This window comes from Ranitomeya imitator, chromosome 8 (assembly GCF_032444005.1).
Source record: "Ranitomeya imitator isolate aRanImi1 chromosome 8, aRanImi1.pri, whole genome shotgun sequence".
Classification (NCBI taxonomy): domain Eukaryota; kingdom Metazoa; phylum Chordata; class Amphibia; order Anura; family Dendrobatidae; genus Ranitomeya; species Ranitomeya imitator.
Window position 1 is genome coordinate 165340075 of NC_091289.1, and position 14888 is coordinate 165354962.

The window sequence follows — 14888 nt, forward strand, 5'->3', positions numbered from 1 at the left end:
TATGGGGTCGGGCCGTGTGATCTGTGGCTGTATGGGTCGGGCCGTGTGATCTGCGGCTGTATGGGGTCGGGCCGTATTATCTGCGGCTGTATGGGGTCGGGCTGTGTCGTGTGATCTGCGGCTGTATGGGGTGGGGCCGTATTATCTGCGGCTGTATGGGGTGGGGCCGTATTATCTGCGGCTGTATGGGGTGGGGCTGTGTGATCTGCGGCTGTATGGGGTCGGGCCGTGTGATCTGTGGCTGTATGGGGTCGGGCCGTGTGATCTGTGGCTGTATGGGGTCGGGCCGTGTGATCTGCGGCTGTATGGTGTCGGGCTGTGTCGTGTGATCTGCAGCTGTATGGGGTCGGGCCATGTGATCTGCGGCTGTATGGGGTTGGGCCGTGTGATCTGCGGCTGTATGGGGTGGGGCTGTGTGATCTGCGGCTGTATGGGGTCGGGCCGTATTATCTGCGGCTGTATGGGGTTGGGCCGTGTTATCTGCGGCTGTATGGGGTCGGGCCGTGTGATCTGTGGCTGTATGGGTCGGGCCGTGTGATCTGCGGCTGTATGGGGTCGGGCTGTGTCGTGTGATCTGCGGCTGTATGGGGTGGGGCCGTATTATCTGCGGCTGTATGGGGTGGGGCTGTGTGATCTGCGGCTGTATGGGGTTGGGCCGTGTTATCTGCGGCTGTATGGGGTCGGGCCGTGTGATATGTGGCTGTATGGGTCGGGCCGTGTGATCTGCGGCTGTATGGGGTCGGGCCGTATTATCTGCGGCTGTATGGGGTCGGGCCGTGTGATCTGTGGCTGTATGGGTCGGGCCGTGTGATCTGCGGCTGTATGGGGTCGGGCCGTATTATCTGCGGCTGTATGGGGTTGGGCCGTGTTATCTGTGGTTGTATGAGTCGGGCCGTGTGATCTGCGGCTGTATGGGGTGGGGCCGTATTATCTGCGGCTGTATGGGGTGGGGCCGTATTATCTGCGGCTGTATGGGGTGGGGCTGTGTGATCTGCGGCTGTATGGGGTCCGGCTGTGTCATCTGCGGCTGTATGGGGTCAGGCCGTGTGATCTGCGGCTGTATGGGGTGGGGCCGTGTGATCTGCGGCTGTATGGGGTGGGGCCGTATTATCTGCGGCTGTATGGGGTGGGGCCGTGTGATCTGCGGCTGTATGGGGTGGGGCCGTGTGATCTGCGGCTGTATGGGGTGGGGCCGTGTGATCTGCGGTTGTATGGGGTGGGGCCGTATTGTCTGCGGCTGTATGGGGTGGGGCCGTATTATCTGCGGCTGTATGGGGTGGGGCCGTGTGATCTGCGGCTGTATGGGGTGGGGCCGTGTGATCTGCGGCTGTATGGGGTGGGGCCGTGTGATCTGCGGTTGTATGGGGTGGGGCCGTATTGTCTGCGGTTGTATGGGGTGGGGCCGTATTGTCTGCGGCTGTATGGGGTGGGGCCGTATTATCTGCGGCTGTATGGGGTTGGGCCGTGTGATCTGCAGCTGTATGGGGTCGGGCTGTGTCGTGTGATCTGTGGCTGTATGGGGTCGGGCCGTATTATTTGCAGCTGTATGGGGTCGGGCCGTGTTATCTGCGGCTGTATGGGGTCGGGCCGTGTAATCTGCGGCTGTATGGGGTCGGGCTGTGTCATATGCGGCTGTTCTCCTGCACCAGATTAAACTCGTCACACTAAAATGACCCTGGGATGCATGAATTCATCCAGTATACAGGCAATGGTGTCTGGCCTCAGAATATCTTCTATTGCGGAGGCCTCAATTTTCTTACGATTTTCTTATTATTCTATGATCCATTAACTAATGTCCGTTCGTACGCTCGAGCCTCCTGACATGTGCGCGGAGTTACCGCGCTTGTTCCAGCTTCATTCTATTGTACATCCACCTTCTGGATAGTAAATTGTGAGCGCAGCCTTGTTATTAGTGTTAGGACACTGGCCGACGAGCCAAGATTTGTAGGGTGTAGTTTCTTTTCTGCTTCTTTGAGTATAATTTGCTTATATCATCCAGAATCTATCTCTCGTTTTCAGGTGCAAATGTAACGGCCACGCCAGCGAATGTGTGCACGACGAGTACAGCAAGCTGGTGTGTAACTGCAAGCACAACACGTTCGGTGTGGACTGCGAGAAATGCTTACCCTTCTTCAACGATCGGCCCTGGAGAAGGGCGACATCAGAGAGCGCCAACGAGTGTTTGCGTGAGTCTTTTTTTTTTTTTAAATATATATACAGTGGGGCAAAAAAGTATTTAGTCAGCAATAGTGCAAGTTCCACCACTTAAAAAGATGAGAGGCGTCTGTAATTTACATCATAGGTAGACCTCAACTATGGGAGACAAACTGAGAAAAAAAAATCCAGAAAATCACATTGTCTGTTTTTTTAACATTTTATTTGCATATTATGGTGGAAAATAAGTATTTGGTCAGAAACAAAATTTCATCTCAATACTTTGTAATATATCCTTTGTTGGCAATGACAGAGGTCAAACGTTTTCTGTAAGTCTTCACAAGGTTGCCACACACTGTTGTTGGTATGTTGGCCCATTCCTCCATGCAGATCTCCTCTAGAGCAGTGATGTTTTTGGCTTTTCGCTTGGGAACACGGACTTTCAACTCCCTCCAAAGGTTTTCTATAGGGTTGAGATCTGGAGACTGGCTAGGCCACTCCAGGACCTTGAAATGCTTCTTACGAAGCCACTCCTTCGTTGCCCTGGCGGTGTGCTTTGGATCATTGTCATGTTGAAAGACCCAGCCACGTTTCATCTTCAATGCCCTTGCTGATGGAAGGAGGTTTGCACTCAAAATCTCACGATACATGGCCCCATTCATTCTTTCATGTACCCGGATCAGTCGTCCTGGCCCCTTTGCAGAGAAACAGCCCCAAAGCATGATGTTTCCACCACCATGCTTTACAGTAGGTATGGTGTTTGATGGATGCAACTCAGTATTCTTTTTCCTCCAAACACGACAAGTTGTGTTTCTACCAAACTGTTCCAGTTTGGTTTCATCAGACCATAGGACATTCTCCCAAAACTCCTCTGGATCATCCAAATGCTCTCTAGCAAACTTCAGACGGGCCCGGACATGTACTGGCTTAAGCAGTGGGACACGTCTGGTACTGCAGGATCTGAGTCCATGGTGGCGTAGTGTGTTACTTATAGTAGGCCTTGTTACATTGGTCCCAGCTCTCTGCAATCCATTCACTAGGTCCCCCCGCGTGGTTCTGGGATTTTTGCTCACCGTTCTTGTGATCATTCTGACCCCATGGGGTGGGATTTTGCGTGGAGCCCCAGATCGAGGGAGATTATCAGTGGTCTTGTATGTCTTCCATTTTCTAATTATTGCTCCCACTGTTGATTTCTTCACTCCAAGCTGCTTGGCTATTGCAGATTCAGTCTTCCCAGCCTGGTGCAGGGCTACAATTTTGTTTCTGGTGTCCTTTGACAGCTCTTTGGTCTTCACCATAGTGGAGTTTGGAGTCAGACTGTTTGAGGGTGTGCACAGGTGTCTTTTTATACTGATAACAAGTTTAAACAGGTGCCATTACTACAGGTAATGAGTGGAGGAAAGAGGAGACTCTTAAAGAAGAAGTTATAGGTCTGTGAGAGCCAGAAATCTTGATTGTTTGTTTCTGACCAAATACTTATTTTCCACCATAATATGCAAATAAATTGTTAAAAAAACAGACAATGTGATTTTCTGGATTTTTTTTTCTCAGTTTGTCTCCCATAGTTGAGGCCTACCTATGATGTAAATTACAGACGCCTCTCATCTTTTTAAGTGGTGGAACTTGCACTATTGCTGACTGACTAAATACTTTTTTGCCCCACTGTATATATATTGGCAAAATTGAAGAACCAGCATCCCCATCCCTTTTGCTGGTGTATAATCCTTTTTAATCTGATTGTATATGGGGGGCATTAGTGTCGTCTCTTTAGGCGTGATGTGCCATTAGACTCTGCTTTGCTATTGCAGCCATCATGATGCTGCCGGCCATAACTGCTGCAACAAATGATGGCCGTTCTGAATTGAGCCTGCATTGTGATCGCTAATCATTTACAGATGTTGTACATTATGGGTCTTTGCGTTTTGTTTTGCTTATTTTTTTTCATATTTTTTTTTTTTACTTCCTTTTTCCAGCCTGCAGTTGTAATGGCCGCTCTCAGGAGTGTTACTTTGATCCAGAGCTGTATCGGTCTACTGGTCACGGCGGCCATTGTACGGGGTGTTCAGGCAATACAGACGGCCCAAACTGCGAGCGTTGTAAAGAAAACTACTATCGGCAGAACGATGACGAACCTTGCTTGGCTTGCAATTGTAACCCTGTTGGTACGTATTTCTATCTACTCATTAGATCCTCCATAGAAGCTTCTTGATTAATTTCTATGGAGTAGATTTGCTATGCAGAAGCGCAGAAAAGTTTTGGGACAACTCGCACGTATGCAGCATTTGGTGGCCTTGTTCCCTAATTTTTTTTCTTTATAATCTTAATGATGATTTTTTTATGCATTAAAACTGCTTTGGAAAAAAATTCCAAAAACTGCACAAAAAGCGTTGAGAGCTTCGATTACATGTAGCAGAATGCTGGGCTCTTGCAGGTTCCTCCTTCCCTGCAGTCAGAGGCACATTGCTCTCCTGCACTCAGGAGCGTAACTACAGTGAGGGCAGGGGTTGCAGTCCGACTAGGGCCACAGAGCATAGGGGACATGAAAAAGTCAATTTGGCCCCAGTCAGAGGACCACTACTACTTAATCACCCATGATAGTTGGGGGCCCTGTTAGAGAGTCTCAATTAATGACACGTCAGCTTCATGTTACTTCTTGACCTGCCAACACAAGGGAAGAGATCGAAAACTGGGCAGCTCCCTCCTATCCGCTGCTTGCCATGCTGAATGTAATCTCAAGGGGACAAAGCAGCAGAAAAAGGGTTCAAACACATAACCACATGACACGCTTTCTTTATAAAGGGGGTCCTAGAAAAAATCCCTGTTAAATTGGGCGGGAGGGGGGGTTCAAGTTGGACCAAGTAGACTTGAAATCCAAGGCATTGGTGATAAGTTTCTGATCGGTGGGGTTCCAAATGTTTGGAGCTGCTCTGATCATCAGGTGCAGAATGGTCGCCTAGCCGCTGCTCTAGTCATTCTGTTTGCTGCAAAATGCCGAATGCAGCACTTGGCACTCAGAAATGGAGCGGTGGTCGGGCATGTGCACTGCTAGATAGTAGTCAGACTGATGCATGCTAATGGCGGTCTCTTTCCACCCATGCACTTGATGGACAGGAGGCTCTAAGATGGTCCGTCCATCAGTCCCGCCAAAACAGATTAACGTTGGCTAATCCCACCTAATGTGCACAGTGGCCATAAATCTTTTACCGTAAAATCTGGTCCTTATGGGGTGGGCTTCACTGTATACATTGATACTGAAGAGGTCACTTTGGGGGTCATCCTCTTTTATGTAGTGCACAGAACATACATTTTCTGCCATCTACCATCTTGGATGTCTGCCTCAGTTCGGGGATGCTTATCTTCACATCCTTTGCTGGAAAATCTCTCCTGGGTCTGAAACAAACAACAAATGGTTCTCTAAACACATGGGCCTGGAGCTGACGGTGTCCAGCATTGCGTCCAGTGTAAATAAGCATCACGCTGTCCTCCAAACAAAGGAGACCTCACACTGATTATCTGAGCTCTGGCCCTGCATTCCAGGCCCCCGCCGGACCGGAGATCGTACGCCGGCTCCATACTGGAGGAATAGAAGTACCAGATAACTCTGGATATATTCTTTTATCTGTGAATTATACATCCTCAGATCTTAAAATAAGCCGAGATCTATAAAGAACTGTTATCCAGAAAAATGGATCCAGAGTCTCATTCTTTGTTTTTCCATCTTTATTATTTTTTACTTAACAATTTCCAGCTGTTCATACACTGTGCGATTGACAGAGGTCGATTTTGTTTTTATTACTGTTTTGTACATAATCTGCTGAAACTTCCTAATAGAACGTTCCCCCCCCCCCCCCCCCCAATACACAGGAGTGCTGGGTTCCCTATGAGAAAGCTGCTGCCAGACTCCTATGGCGGCGCCTTTTTCTCCCAAAGAATGAAATAATCAATTTCCAGGAGGAGTAACGTAGAAACATCAGAACACCTTAGTTCCAAGAAAATATGTTGCACTGATGTTGGGAAATCTTGTACAGTAAGTCCTCTTTAAATCCTGACTTGTCTTAATCTTCTATTACTATTCTGATACCTCGCAGGTTCTCTTAGCACCCAGTGCGATAACTATGGCCGCTGCAGCTGTAAACCCGGGGTTATGGGAGAGAAGTGTGACCGATGCCAGCCGGGCTTCCATTCACTTACTGAGGCTGGCTGCAGGTAACTCCCTAATTACAGATTTATTCCAGGGCCATTCCTCTTATATCGATGAATATTGTATTCAATAGCAATTAAACTATTTTATTTTTTAGGCCCTGCGCATGCAACGCCGCCGGTAGTACAGATGACTGCAACATGGAGACCGGTCGCTGTAGCTGTAAAGATAACGTAGAAGGATTCAACTGTGAAAGGTAAGATGCGTGCAATATGGAAACCAGCGTGAGCATTCATTAACGATTCGGCCCGGGTTGGAAATAATCCGAAGAACAGGCAAAAATGCTTGTGCGTCGAGTGATTGGATAATTTATGATGGCATAAAAATTATGGTTATCAGCAGCACATCATCCAGTCCAAGCAGGATGTGCTGCCGATAACGTGATGCTGTATGGGGACAGAACGATCGTATGAACATTCACTCTGTCTCTGTCATTGTTCGCCCGCCTGTGTAAACAATAGATGAAGCCGTTGCTCTCTGGCTGACTTTCTCTACACAAAGATCCAAACAGGTATAATGAGGACAGAAACACATTTCCAAGATGGGTTTTGTTTGCCATCTCCATTTTTTGCAAGAATGGAATGGAATTTGCAAATGGAAAGGAATATGACCTTCCAGCCCTCATCCGTTAATCCATTTGTATGCTGTGATAAAAGCCATGTCGCTCCTCTCCCTCCCTTTTTGTTTTTTAGATGTAAACCTGGTTTCTTTCACATGGATGTGGCTAATCCTCGTGGCTGCACCCCCTGCTTCTGTTACGGCCATTCCTCAGTGTGCAGTAGTGCTGAAGGCTTCACCCTGTCAAAGATCGTCTCCACATTTGAGATCGGTAATTATCTTCTAGGGTTGGGAATTTTTGTCACCCTCCGCTGTGTCTTAAAATAGGAAAAAAGTTAATAACCCTCTTGGAACTGCAGCGGCTGCTGTTTCACATTAATACCGGCCACATCCTAACATGTTATTACTGGCTGATTAGTTGTTGGTTGGCATGAGATATGATGCCATTAGATATTTGCACACTGATGATGTTACGGGTGACAAGTTCATTTGACATGAATGGCGCACAAACAGAATGGACGTTAATGAGGACGTCATCTTTTGAAGAACAATTGCGCGACCCCCTTTTGTGAGTGGGTTTAAGTGCTCACATTATGATATTTTGCTGCATGACTTTTCCAGTTTCGTCCTGCTGGCACAGGGGTAGGTTGTTCCCCGGGGTAGGTTGTTCGCTGTGTAAAGGTCTGTTTTTGTATTTTTTCTTTACTTATACAAAGGAAGGAGAAGCATGATGGATTCTCGCCACTGTAATGTGCATTTAGATGCCTGTTCTGTGTCTTTTAGGTACGGATGATTGGTTGGCACAGCAGAGGGATGGCGGAGAATACCCCTTAACGTGGGTTTCTGAAAGCAGCTCGTTATCGGTCACCTCTGAGAGCTACTTCCCCATCTACTTCATTGCACCAGGTAAGTCTATAAAAGAGAGATCCTTGCCTACTAGCTCCTACACAATTAATAATTATACGCACATATGTGCAATCGTCACATCCCTTTAATTGGTTACACAGTCACTGGGCCTCATCTGTATCCTGGTATTAAATCTTAGTCTCATTAGACCGAACAGAGCAGCCCCATCGTACACTGTGGCGTAGCGGACGCGGCACCATCTTTGTATTCTGCTCTACATCGGGGTCTTGTCTTCAATCGAACAATACCATGCAAGCAGTTATGTTCCAGAAACGATGGAAAAATAAAACATGATTCTTAAAGGGGTTATGCTTTGCCCAATTTGTTATTGGACATGAGAAAAAAAACTGCTGCGCCAAGATGTGAGATGAGGGTTGTGGTTGCCCATGCAATCGTTTCTTACCCGGCGAATATCGTGCACATGTTCATGGATGGCTAAAGTGGTTTTAGGGAAACACCTTTAGTCTGGATGCAGTTTTATTTATTATTTTTATTTTTTAATTAAAAAAAATGCCTGCACTTTACACTCCTTCCCCACGTCCCGCGCTGAGTCTCCATTGCTACGTTCAGTGTCTGCAGTGCTGAAATCACTTTGATAACGGAGATAAGAGGATCTGGCCGAGTTTACGCTGATCTTACTGATTGTTTGCAGCACTGTGAACGTGCTGCCCGCGCTGCAGACAATAGCAGACGCCAGGAGCAGCAGCGCCGGAGAGTTGGTGGAAAACTCCTCTGCACAATATCTGCTAGGCATCGAACACTTGCCTGGCATTCAGCTGGGTCCTGTTGGTCGTCATATGTGGCTCAGTCGTTATTTTTGTGAACAATACGAGCTTTGTGTTTCCCATTATTTCCAGAGCCTCGTTTCCCAGCGAGTATTTGCTCTATATTATAATTTTGGGACATCCAGTTCCTGCTGTGTGTGAAGGCTTACAGAAGATTTTCTGCGGAAATTAATAAGTGATGAACTCTCTTATCGCAGCCGTCATCTTCTGCACTCTAGTGACATGTTCTTTGTAGCTGGCAGACAAAATGTTATATTAAGCGACGGGAAAGGCCGTCTGTGGCCCAGGATGTGGTTTAATTTAGAAATGCGGTCTGCGGGAGGTCAGACCCTCAATGTCACCGCTCAGACCCGCTCCCTATCTGCTCTGACATCTAGTGGCTCCACTGCAGCGCTACAGCTAATGGGGATTATTGGCTTATTAATTAAAAGGTTTATCCCACCAACAATTATCTCCTGTCCACAAGATAGATAAGTGTACAATCTATGGTGGTCTTCTCGGACTATAAGGGCTAAGGGTACCGTCACACAGTGGCACTTTGATCGCTAGGACGGCACGATCCGTGACGTTCCAGCGATATCCTTACGATCTCGCTGTGTCTGACACGCTACTGCGATCAGGGACCCCGCTGAGAATCGTACGTCGTAGCAGATCGTTTGAAACTTTATTTTGGTCGCTGATCTCCCGCTGACCTCGCTGAATCGGCGTGTGTGACACCGATTCAGCGATGTCTTCACTGGTAACCAGGGTAAACATCGGGTTACTAAGCGCAGGGCCGCGCTTAGTAACCCGATATTTACCCTGGTTACCAGTGTAAATGTAAAAAAAAAAAAAAAAAAACACTACATACTTACATTCCCGGTGTCTGGTCATGTCCCTCGCCTTCAGCTTCCCGCACTGACTGGTGAGCGCCGGCCAGCCGTAAAGTACAGCGGTGACGTCACCGCTGTGCTTTCCGGCTGTCTGGCGCTCACTGTCAGTGCAGAGAAGCACAGCACCGAGGGACGCGACAGGAATGTAAGTATGTAGTGTTTGGTTTTTTTACGTTTACGCTGGTAACCAGGGTAAACATCGGGTTACTAAGCGCGGCCCTGCGCTTAGTAACCTGATGTTTACCCTGGTTACCAGGGGACTTCAGGATCGTTGGTCGCTGGAGAGCTGTCTGTCGTATCGCTGCAGCGTCGTTTTAGTGTGACGGTACCCTAAGGGGAGCCGTAGTGTGCAATCATGACTGCTCCTCCATTCACTGTCTGTAGCATGCGTGCATGACAAGCTCCTCCATTCACTCTCTGTAGCATGCATACATGACTGCTCCTCCATTTATTGTCTATAGCATGCATACATGACTGCTCCTCCATTTATTGTCTATAGCATGCATACATGACTGCTCCTCCATTCACTGTCTGTAGCGTGCATGCATGACTACTCCTCCATTCCCTGTCTTATAGCGTGCGTGCATGACAAGCTCCTCCATTCACTCTCTGTAGCATGCATACATGACTGCTCCTCCATTTATTGTCTGTAGCATGCATGACTGCTCCTCCATTCACTGTCTGTAGTGTGCATACATGACTGCTCCTCCATTTATTGTCTATAGCATGCATGCATGACTGCTCCTCCGTTCACTGTCTGTAGCGTACATGCATGACTGCTCCTCCATTCACTGTCTGTAGTGTGCATGCATGACTGCTCCTCCATTCACTGTCTGTAGCGTGCATGCATGACTGCTCCTCCATTCACTGTCTGTAGCGTACATGCATGACTGCTCCTCCATTCACGGTTTATGGGGGAAGGTGGTCACAGATGTACATCATCAAACCCATACGGCTGAATTGAGTGGTGGTCACACATACACAACCCTCTCCTTTCAGATGAGACGTCATAACTCCCTTATAAGACCCTAGAACCCTCCTTATGATTTTTTTTCTCTCCTTTCTTGCAGCCAAGTTCCTTGGTAATCAGGGTCTAAGCTATGGACAGAATTTGACCTTCAGTTTCCGGGTGGAGCGGCGGGATACTCGTCTTTCTGCAGAAGATCTAGTCTTGGAAGGGGCCGGGCTTCGGGTGTCGGTGCCTCTGATCGCGCAGGGAAATTCCTACCCCAGTGAATCCTCTTTGCAATATGTATTCAGGTAAGTGATGTGTGCTCGGTGGATGGCGCTCGGTGCATGGCCCTGGGCCCGGAGATGAATGGAGCACTTAGCTCCTCTGATCTATAGCAGGAGCCTGTTTATATTCCAGTGACAGGAGGGATATTAACACATTCCTTTCTAGGGGTCTGGGGCCAGCAGGTTGAGTAATGCACATGTGGCCAGCAGCCGATAAGATGAGCAATGTGTGCAGATGCATGGTTGTAAAGCCGAGGGACACGTGTTAGTCCTCTGCCAGTCTCTAGGATGGATCGGGCTTTTGTCAGTCAAGCAAAATGTCAGGAATTTGCTGCATACCTCCTGCATGCAAGTGGAGACAGGCCGATCCGAGGGAAGGAAAGGGTTACCACTAAATATATCACCAAAGACATTAATTTTATGTTTCCTTTCGTCAATTGCACAACCTTAAAGGGGATTAAGGATAGGTGAGAACACTTGATCGGTGGGATCCGACCGCTGCCACCCACACTGATTGTGGGAACAGGGCACTTTTTTTCCCCATTCGTCCGACCACAGCTTGATTAATTTTGAGACTGCCTGAAAAATCCAAGTGTAGCTCCATAAGGAATGAATGGAGCAGCGGTCGCACTGATGATCCATTCTAACAGGGAGGTAAGTGCCCTTTCTGTCAATCATTGTGGCACCCAGCAGTTGGACCCCCACCAGTGTATACGTCATGACCCTTCTGGGTAGGTGCTAACTTGTTTTCACTGTAAAAGCCCTTTAATGTTCTATGGAGCCCTATGTAATGTGCTCCATTCAGGTGAGGAGCACCTTCATTCTCCAGAGTAGTGGGAAATAGTGATGAGCGGACGTGCTGAGATAATGTGTTAACTGAGCATGCTCGAGTGCTAATGGAGTGTCTTTGGCATGCTCGAATAATGTGGTTAAATCCCCGCACCATGTGTTCTGGCTGTTAGACAGGCAAATCCCCTGCGTGTGTTGTGGCTGTCAAATAGACTCGGACTTCTTATTCAAGCATCTTATTCGAGCACGCCGAATACACTCCATTAGCACCCGAGCATGCTCAGATAACACCTTTTCCGAGTACGTTCACACATCGCTAGTGGGCACCTGAGACCACCACCATATTTCTCTCAGACTGCATGTTTCTATTGATGCTTCATGTTTGATCTGTAGTGCCGTCCACATCTAACGTTGATTTTCTATATGTATTTTGCAGTAGATTTTGTTTTAGGCCTTATACCAGTGTGTACGATCCATACAGAGGATTGAGCTGCGCCTTACTTCTGCTTCTTTTCATCTTCACTGATGTTCTGCATTATTTGTTTAGTAGACATCTGCTTTTGTTTTAAAGGGGGGGAAAGGGCGGCTGCAGATGATTTTTAGACATATAATCACATTTAAAATCTTCCTCCTTGTTTATGTAATGGAAGATTTCCAGATGTTGCACAAGAGACGGCTGAGTTTCAAGACAGTTTGTGCGTTTGTGGGAAATTTTTACAAATCTGAACTTCTCTTCTTTTAAAGGGGTGTCAGTATCGGTAGGATATGCCATTAATCCGTAATCGCTCTGGTGGGGCTCAGAAAATAAAGGGCCTAGAAGTGAATGGGGTCGGCTACAGTTCTCAAAAAAGTCAGTGACCAGGAGCGCTGCTCTGAAGGCGAGGCTTCGCTGCACTTTATTTTCTAGCCTGGTGTGGGGTCCCAGAGCTTAGACCACCAACAATTATTAAAGGATTGTTGTGATTATTAACCTTTAGGGTCATTAGTCTGATGATTGACAGTTCTGACTAGCGGCACCATTGAGCCGGTTGTCTGAACATTGCGTGACTGATTGACGGAGGAGTTCAACTTCGCTGAGGTTGGACCGATCCAGCGAACGTCAGAAACAGGACTTACAAGCTCTTTCCAGTAAAGCTTGTGAGTGCTGAGCTCCTTGCCTAGGAGACCGACCACCGCTGATGAACTGCAGAGGTAGCCAGTAAACAAACAAACTCCATTCTTCAGAACAGAGGGGATTTTTAATAACCAGTAAATTGCAAATGTTAATTGTTGAGAAAAGCACCTTTTAACTGATGGCATATACTGTACTAATAAATCTAGCATGTGTCTTTTGACTTTATGATAACCCAATCCAGGTCCCATTTTAACGACAGAATAGAGCAAATCTGTTCCCCTGGAGATGTAAATGATGTTCTCTGTTCCTGCAGGCTGCACGAGGCTACTGATTATCCATGGAGGCCGTCAGTATCGCCCTTTGAATTCCAGAAAATGCTCCAAAATCTCACTGCAATCAAAATCCGAGGCACATACAGCGAAAGAAGTGAGTTGTGCGGCTGCAGCCCGTCACTGTGCCGTTCCCACCACCATCGTAGTGTATGTAATCCTCACCTAATAACCATGGGCCGCCACGGAGCGCTGCCGCTGAATGATCCTCGCCATTCCCATGTCGGGGCTGCGGTTGCTATAGATGCGGCTTTTGATGAAGTTCTGGCTTCTCAGCACTATTTCATTATGTGTGTGCCATTATAATGAGAGCGACTGTAAAGGTGCATTATAATGGTCGTCCATATACAGTGCTGTATTGTACCACCGTTATATAGCCCATTATACAGAATATGGCCAGACCTTATGGTCTGGGGTCAGGATCTGACGTCCCGGTGAGATTTTAGCAGTGTTGGGAGGGGATTCAGGATTAATATATTGTCTCTGCAACATTTCAAGGTACCTAATAATAAAATCACAGCCCTCTTGGTTTCACCGACACCCGAGGTGTTAGTGAAGAGTTGATGCATCAATGTTGGGTTGCTGTCTTCATGCAATGATCCTTTTTTTTTTTTTTTTTTCCCTCTTCCCTGTCCCCATCATATGTGGTAAAGCATTTTTCAGAAAGTGGCTTAAATCCCCTTTCATGCACTTTATTATGTGGCCGGTGCATCCCTTACTGGAATGGACAGCCGTCCAAAATGGATTTCAAGGACACTAATACAGAGGCGAGCGGCCGCCAGGTCTCCAGCTATTGTGGGAGATGAGCGTTATCTTCACTTTTCTACTTTGGTTTCTATATTTTTTTTTTTTGTTTTCTCTCGTACTTCAGTATTTTGTATTTAGCAGTGAAATGTAATTTGATGTGTAATCCCAGGTCTTTTCTTTCCAGGTGCTGGCTTTCTGGAAGAGGTTACTTTAGTGACCGCCCAAGTTGGAGTTGGCAATCCTGCCCCGTGGGTAGAGGTGTGCAGCTGTCCTGTAGGGTATATTGGGCAGTACTGTGAAAGCTGTGCCCCTGGATACCGCAGAGAGAACCCCAGCCTAGGACCCTACAGCCCGTGTGTGCTGTGCACTTGTAATGGTCACAGTGAGTCTTGCGACCCTGAGACGGGTGAGTTCCGGTCGGCGGCTGCTTTGTATTGAACATGCTAAGAAATGAAGCCTTCCCCCTTGTTACTTAGGAGTTAAACATATAGACGAGGCAGCTGTAATATAGTGTATATTATTATATATTAGGGATAGAGTTGAGCCAATACATTTTCAGGACCATAGTACAGCAGCCGGGTTGGGAGCCCTGGAAAGTGCTTACTACCTCTATGCACCCATGGATCCACTTCTGATTAGCCGACCTGGTGCATTGTCTTGTGTGCACACTGCCGCAACTATAACATTGCGCTAGGATGGCTACTTAAAAGAGGAGCTGGCGATGTCTGCTGACCTGACTGCTGGGCCGGGGTCATACCAATTGATACACTGATGTTTCATTAAGACACTGACATTTCTTTGCTTCACTTTTAAAAGCTTCACATTTCATAAATCCTTTGACATGTGTAGTGCACGGTAGCAGTGAAGAGGAAGTGACCCACAAAGTTCAAACAGAAGTCTCTTTAATGCGTTATCTTCACACAGAAAAGGTTCCAAGCACATAACTTCATTGCATATTATCAGTGTTCAATTCACACCAGTTTATAACAGCATCCTTTAGATTGCAGTCACTACACAGGCTAGTCCTTCTGTGACTAGTTCCATGGGTTTCCTGCACCGCTGTATCACAGTCTCAACTCACAGCTGTACACAGACCATGACGTCCTGTCTGCAGCTGTGAAACAGCTAGTCCTTCCTTCGAGCACAGGACAGTCTACCTCCGGGCATAAGATCTGTCCACATCCATGACCAGTCATG

The 14888-nt window shown here is 47.3% G+C and overlaps 1 protein-coding gene across 1 annotated transcript in view; it reads left to right on the forward strand.

Annotated features, from left to right (window-relative positions):
- The window catches only part of LAMC1 (laminin subunit gamma 1), a 96443-nt gene that overhangs the window by 59268 nt on the left and 22287 nt on the right, over positions 1-14888 (forward strand). The window contains exons 4-12 of the mRNA XM_069737746.1: positions 2020-2186; positions 4128-4316; positions 6243-6360; positions 6453-6551; positions 7048-7184; positions 7697-7819; positions 10547-10736; positions 12929-13041; positions 13876-14097. Coding sequence (XP_069593847.1) covers positions 2020-2186; positions 4128-4316; positions 6243-6360; positions 6453-6551; positions 7048-7184; positions 7697-7819; positions 10547-10736; positions 12929-13041; positions 13876-14097 — 1358 coding nt within the window. The remainder of the gene's footprint in view (positions 1-2019; positions 2187-4127; positions 4317-6242; positions 6361-6452; positions 6552-7047; positions 7185-7696; positions 7820-10546; positions 10737-12928; positions 13042-13875; positions 14098-14888) is intronic.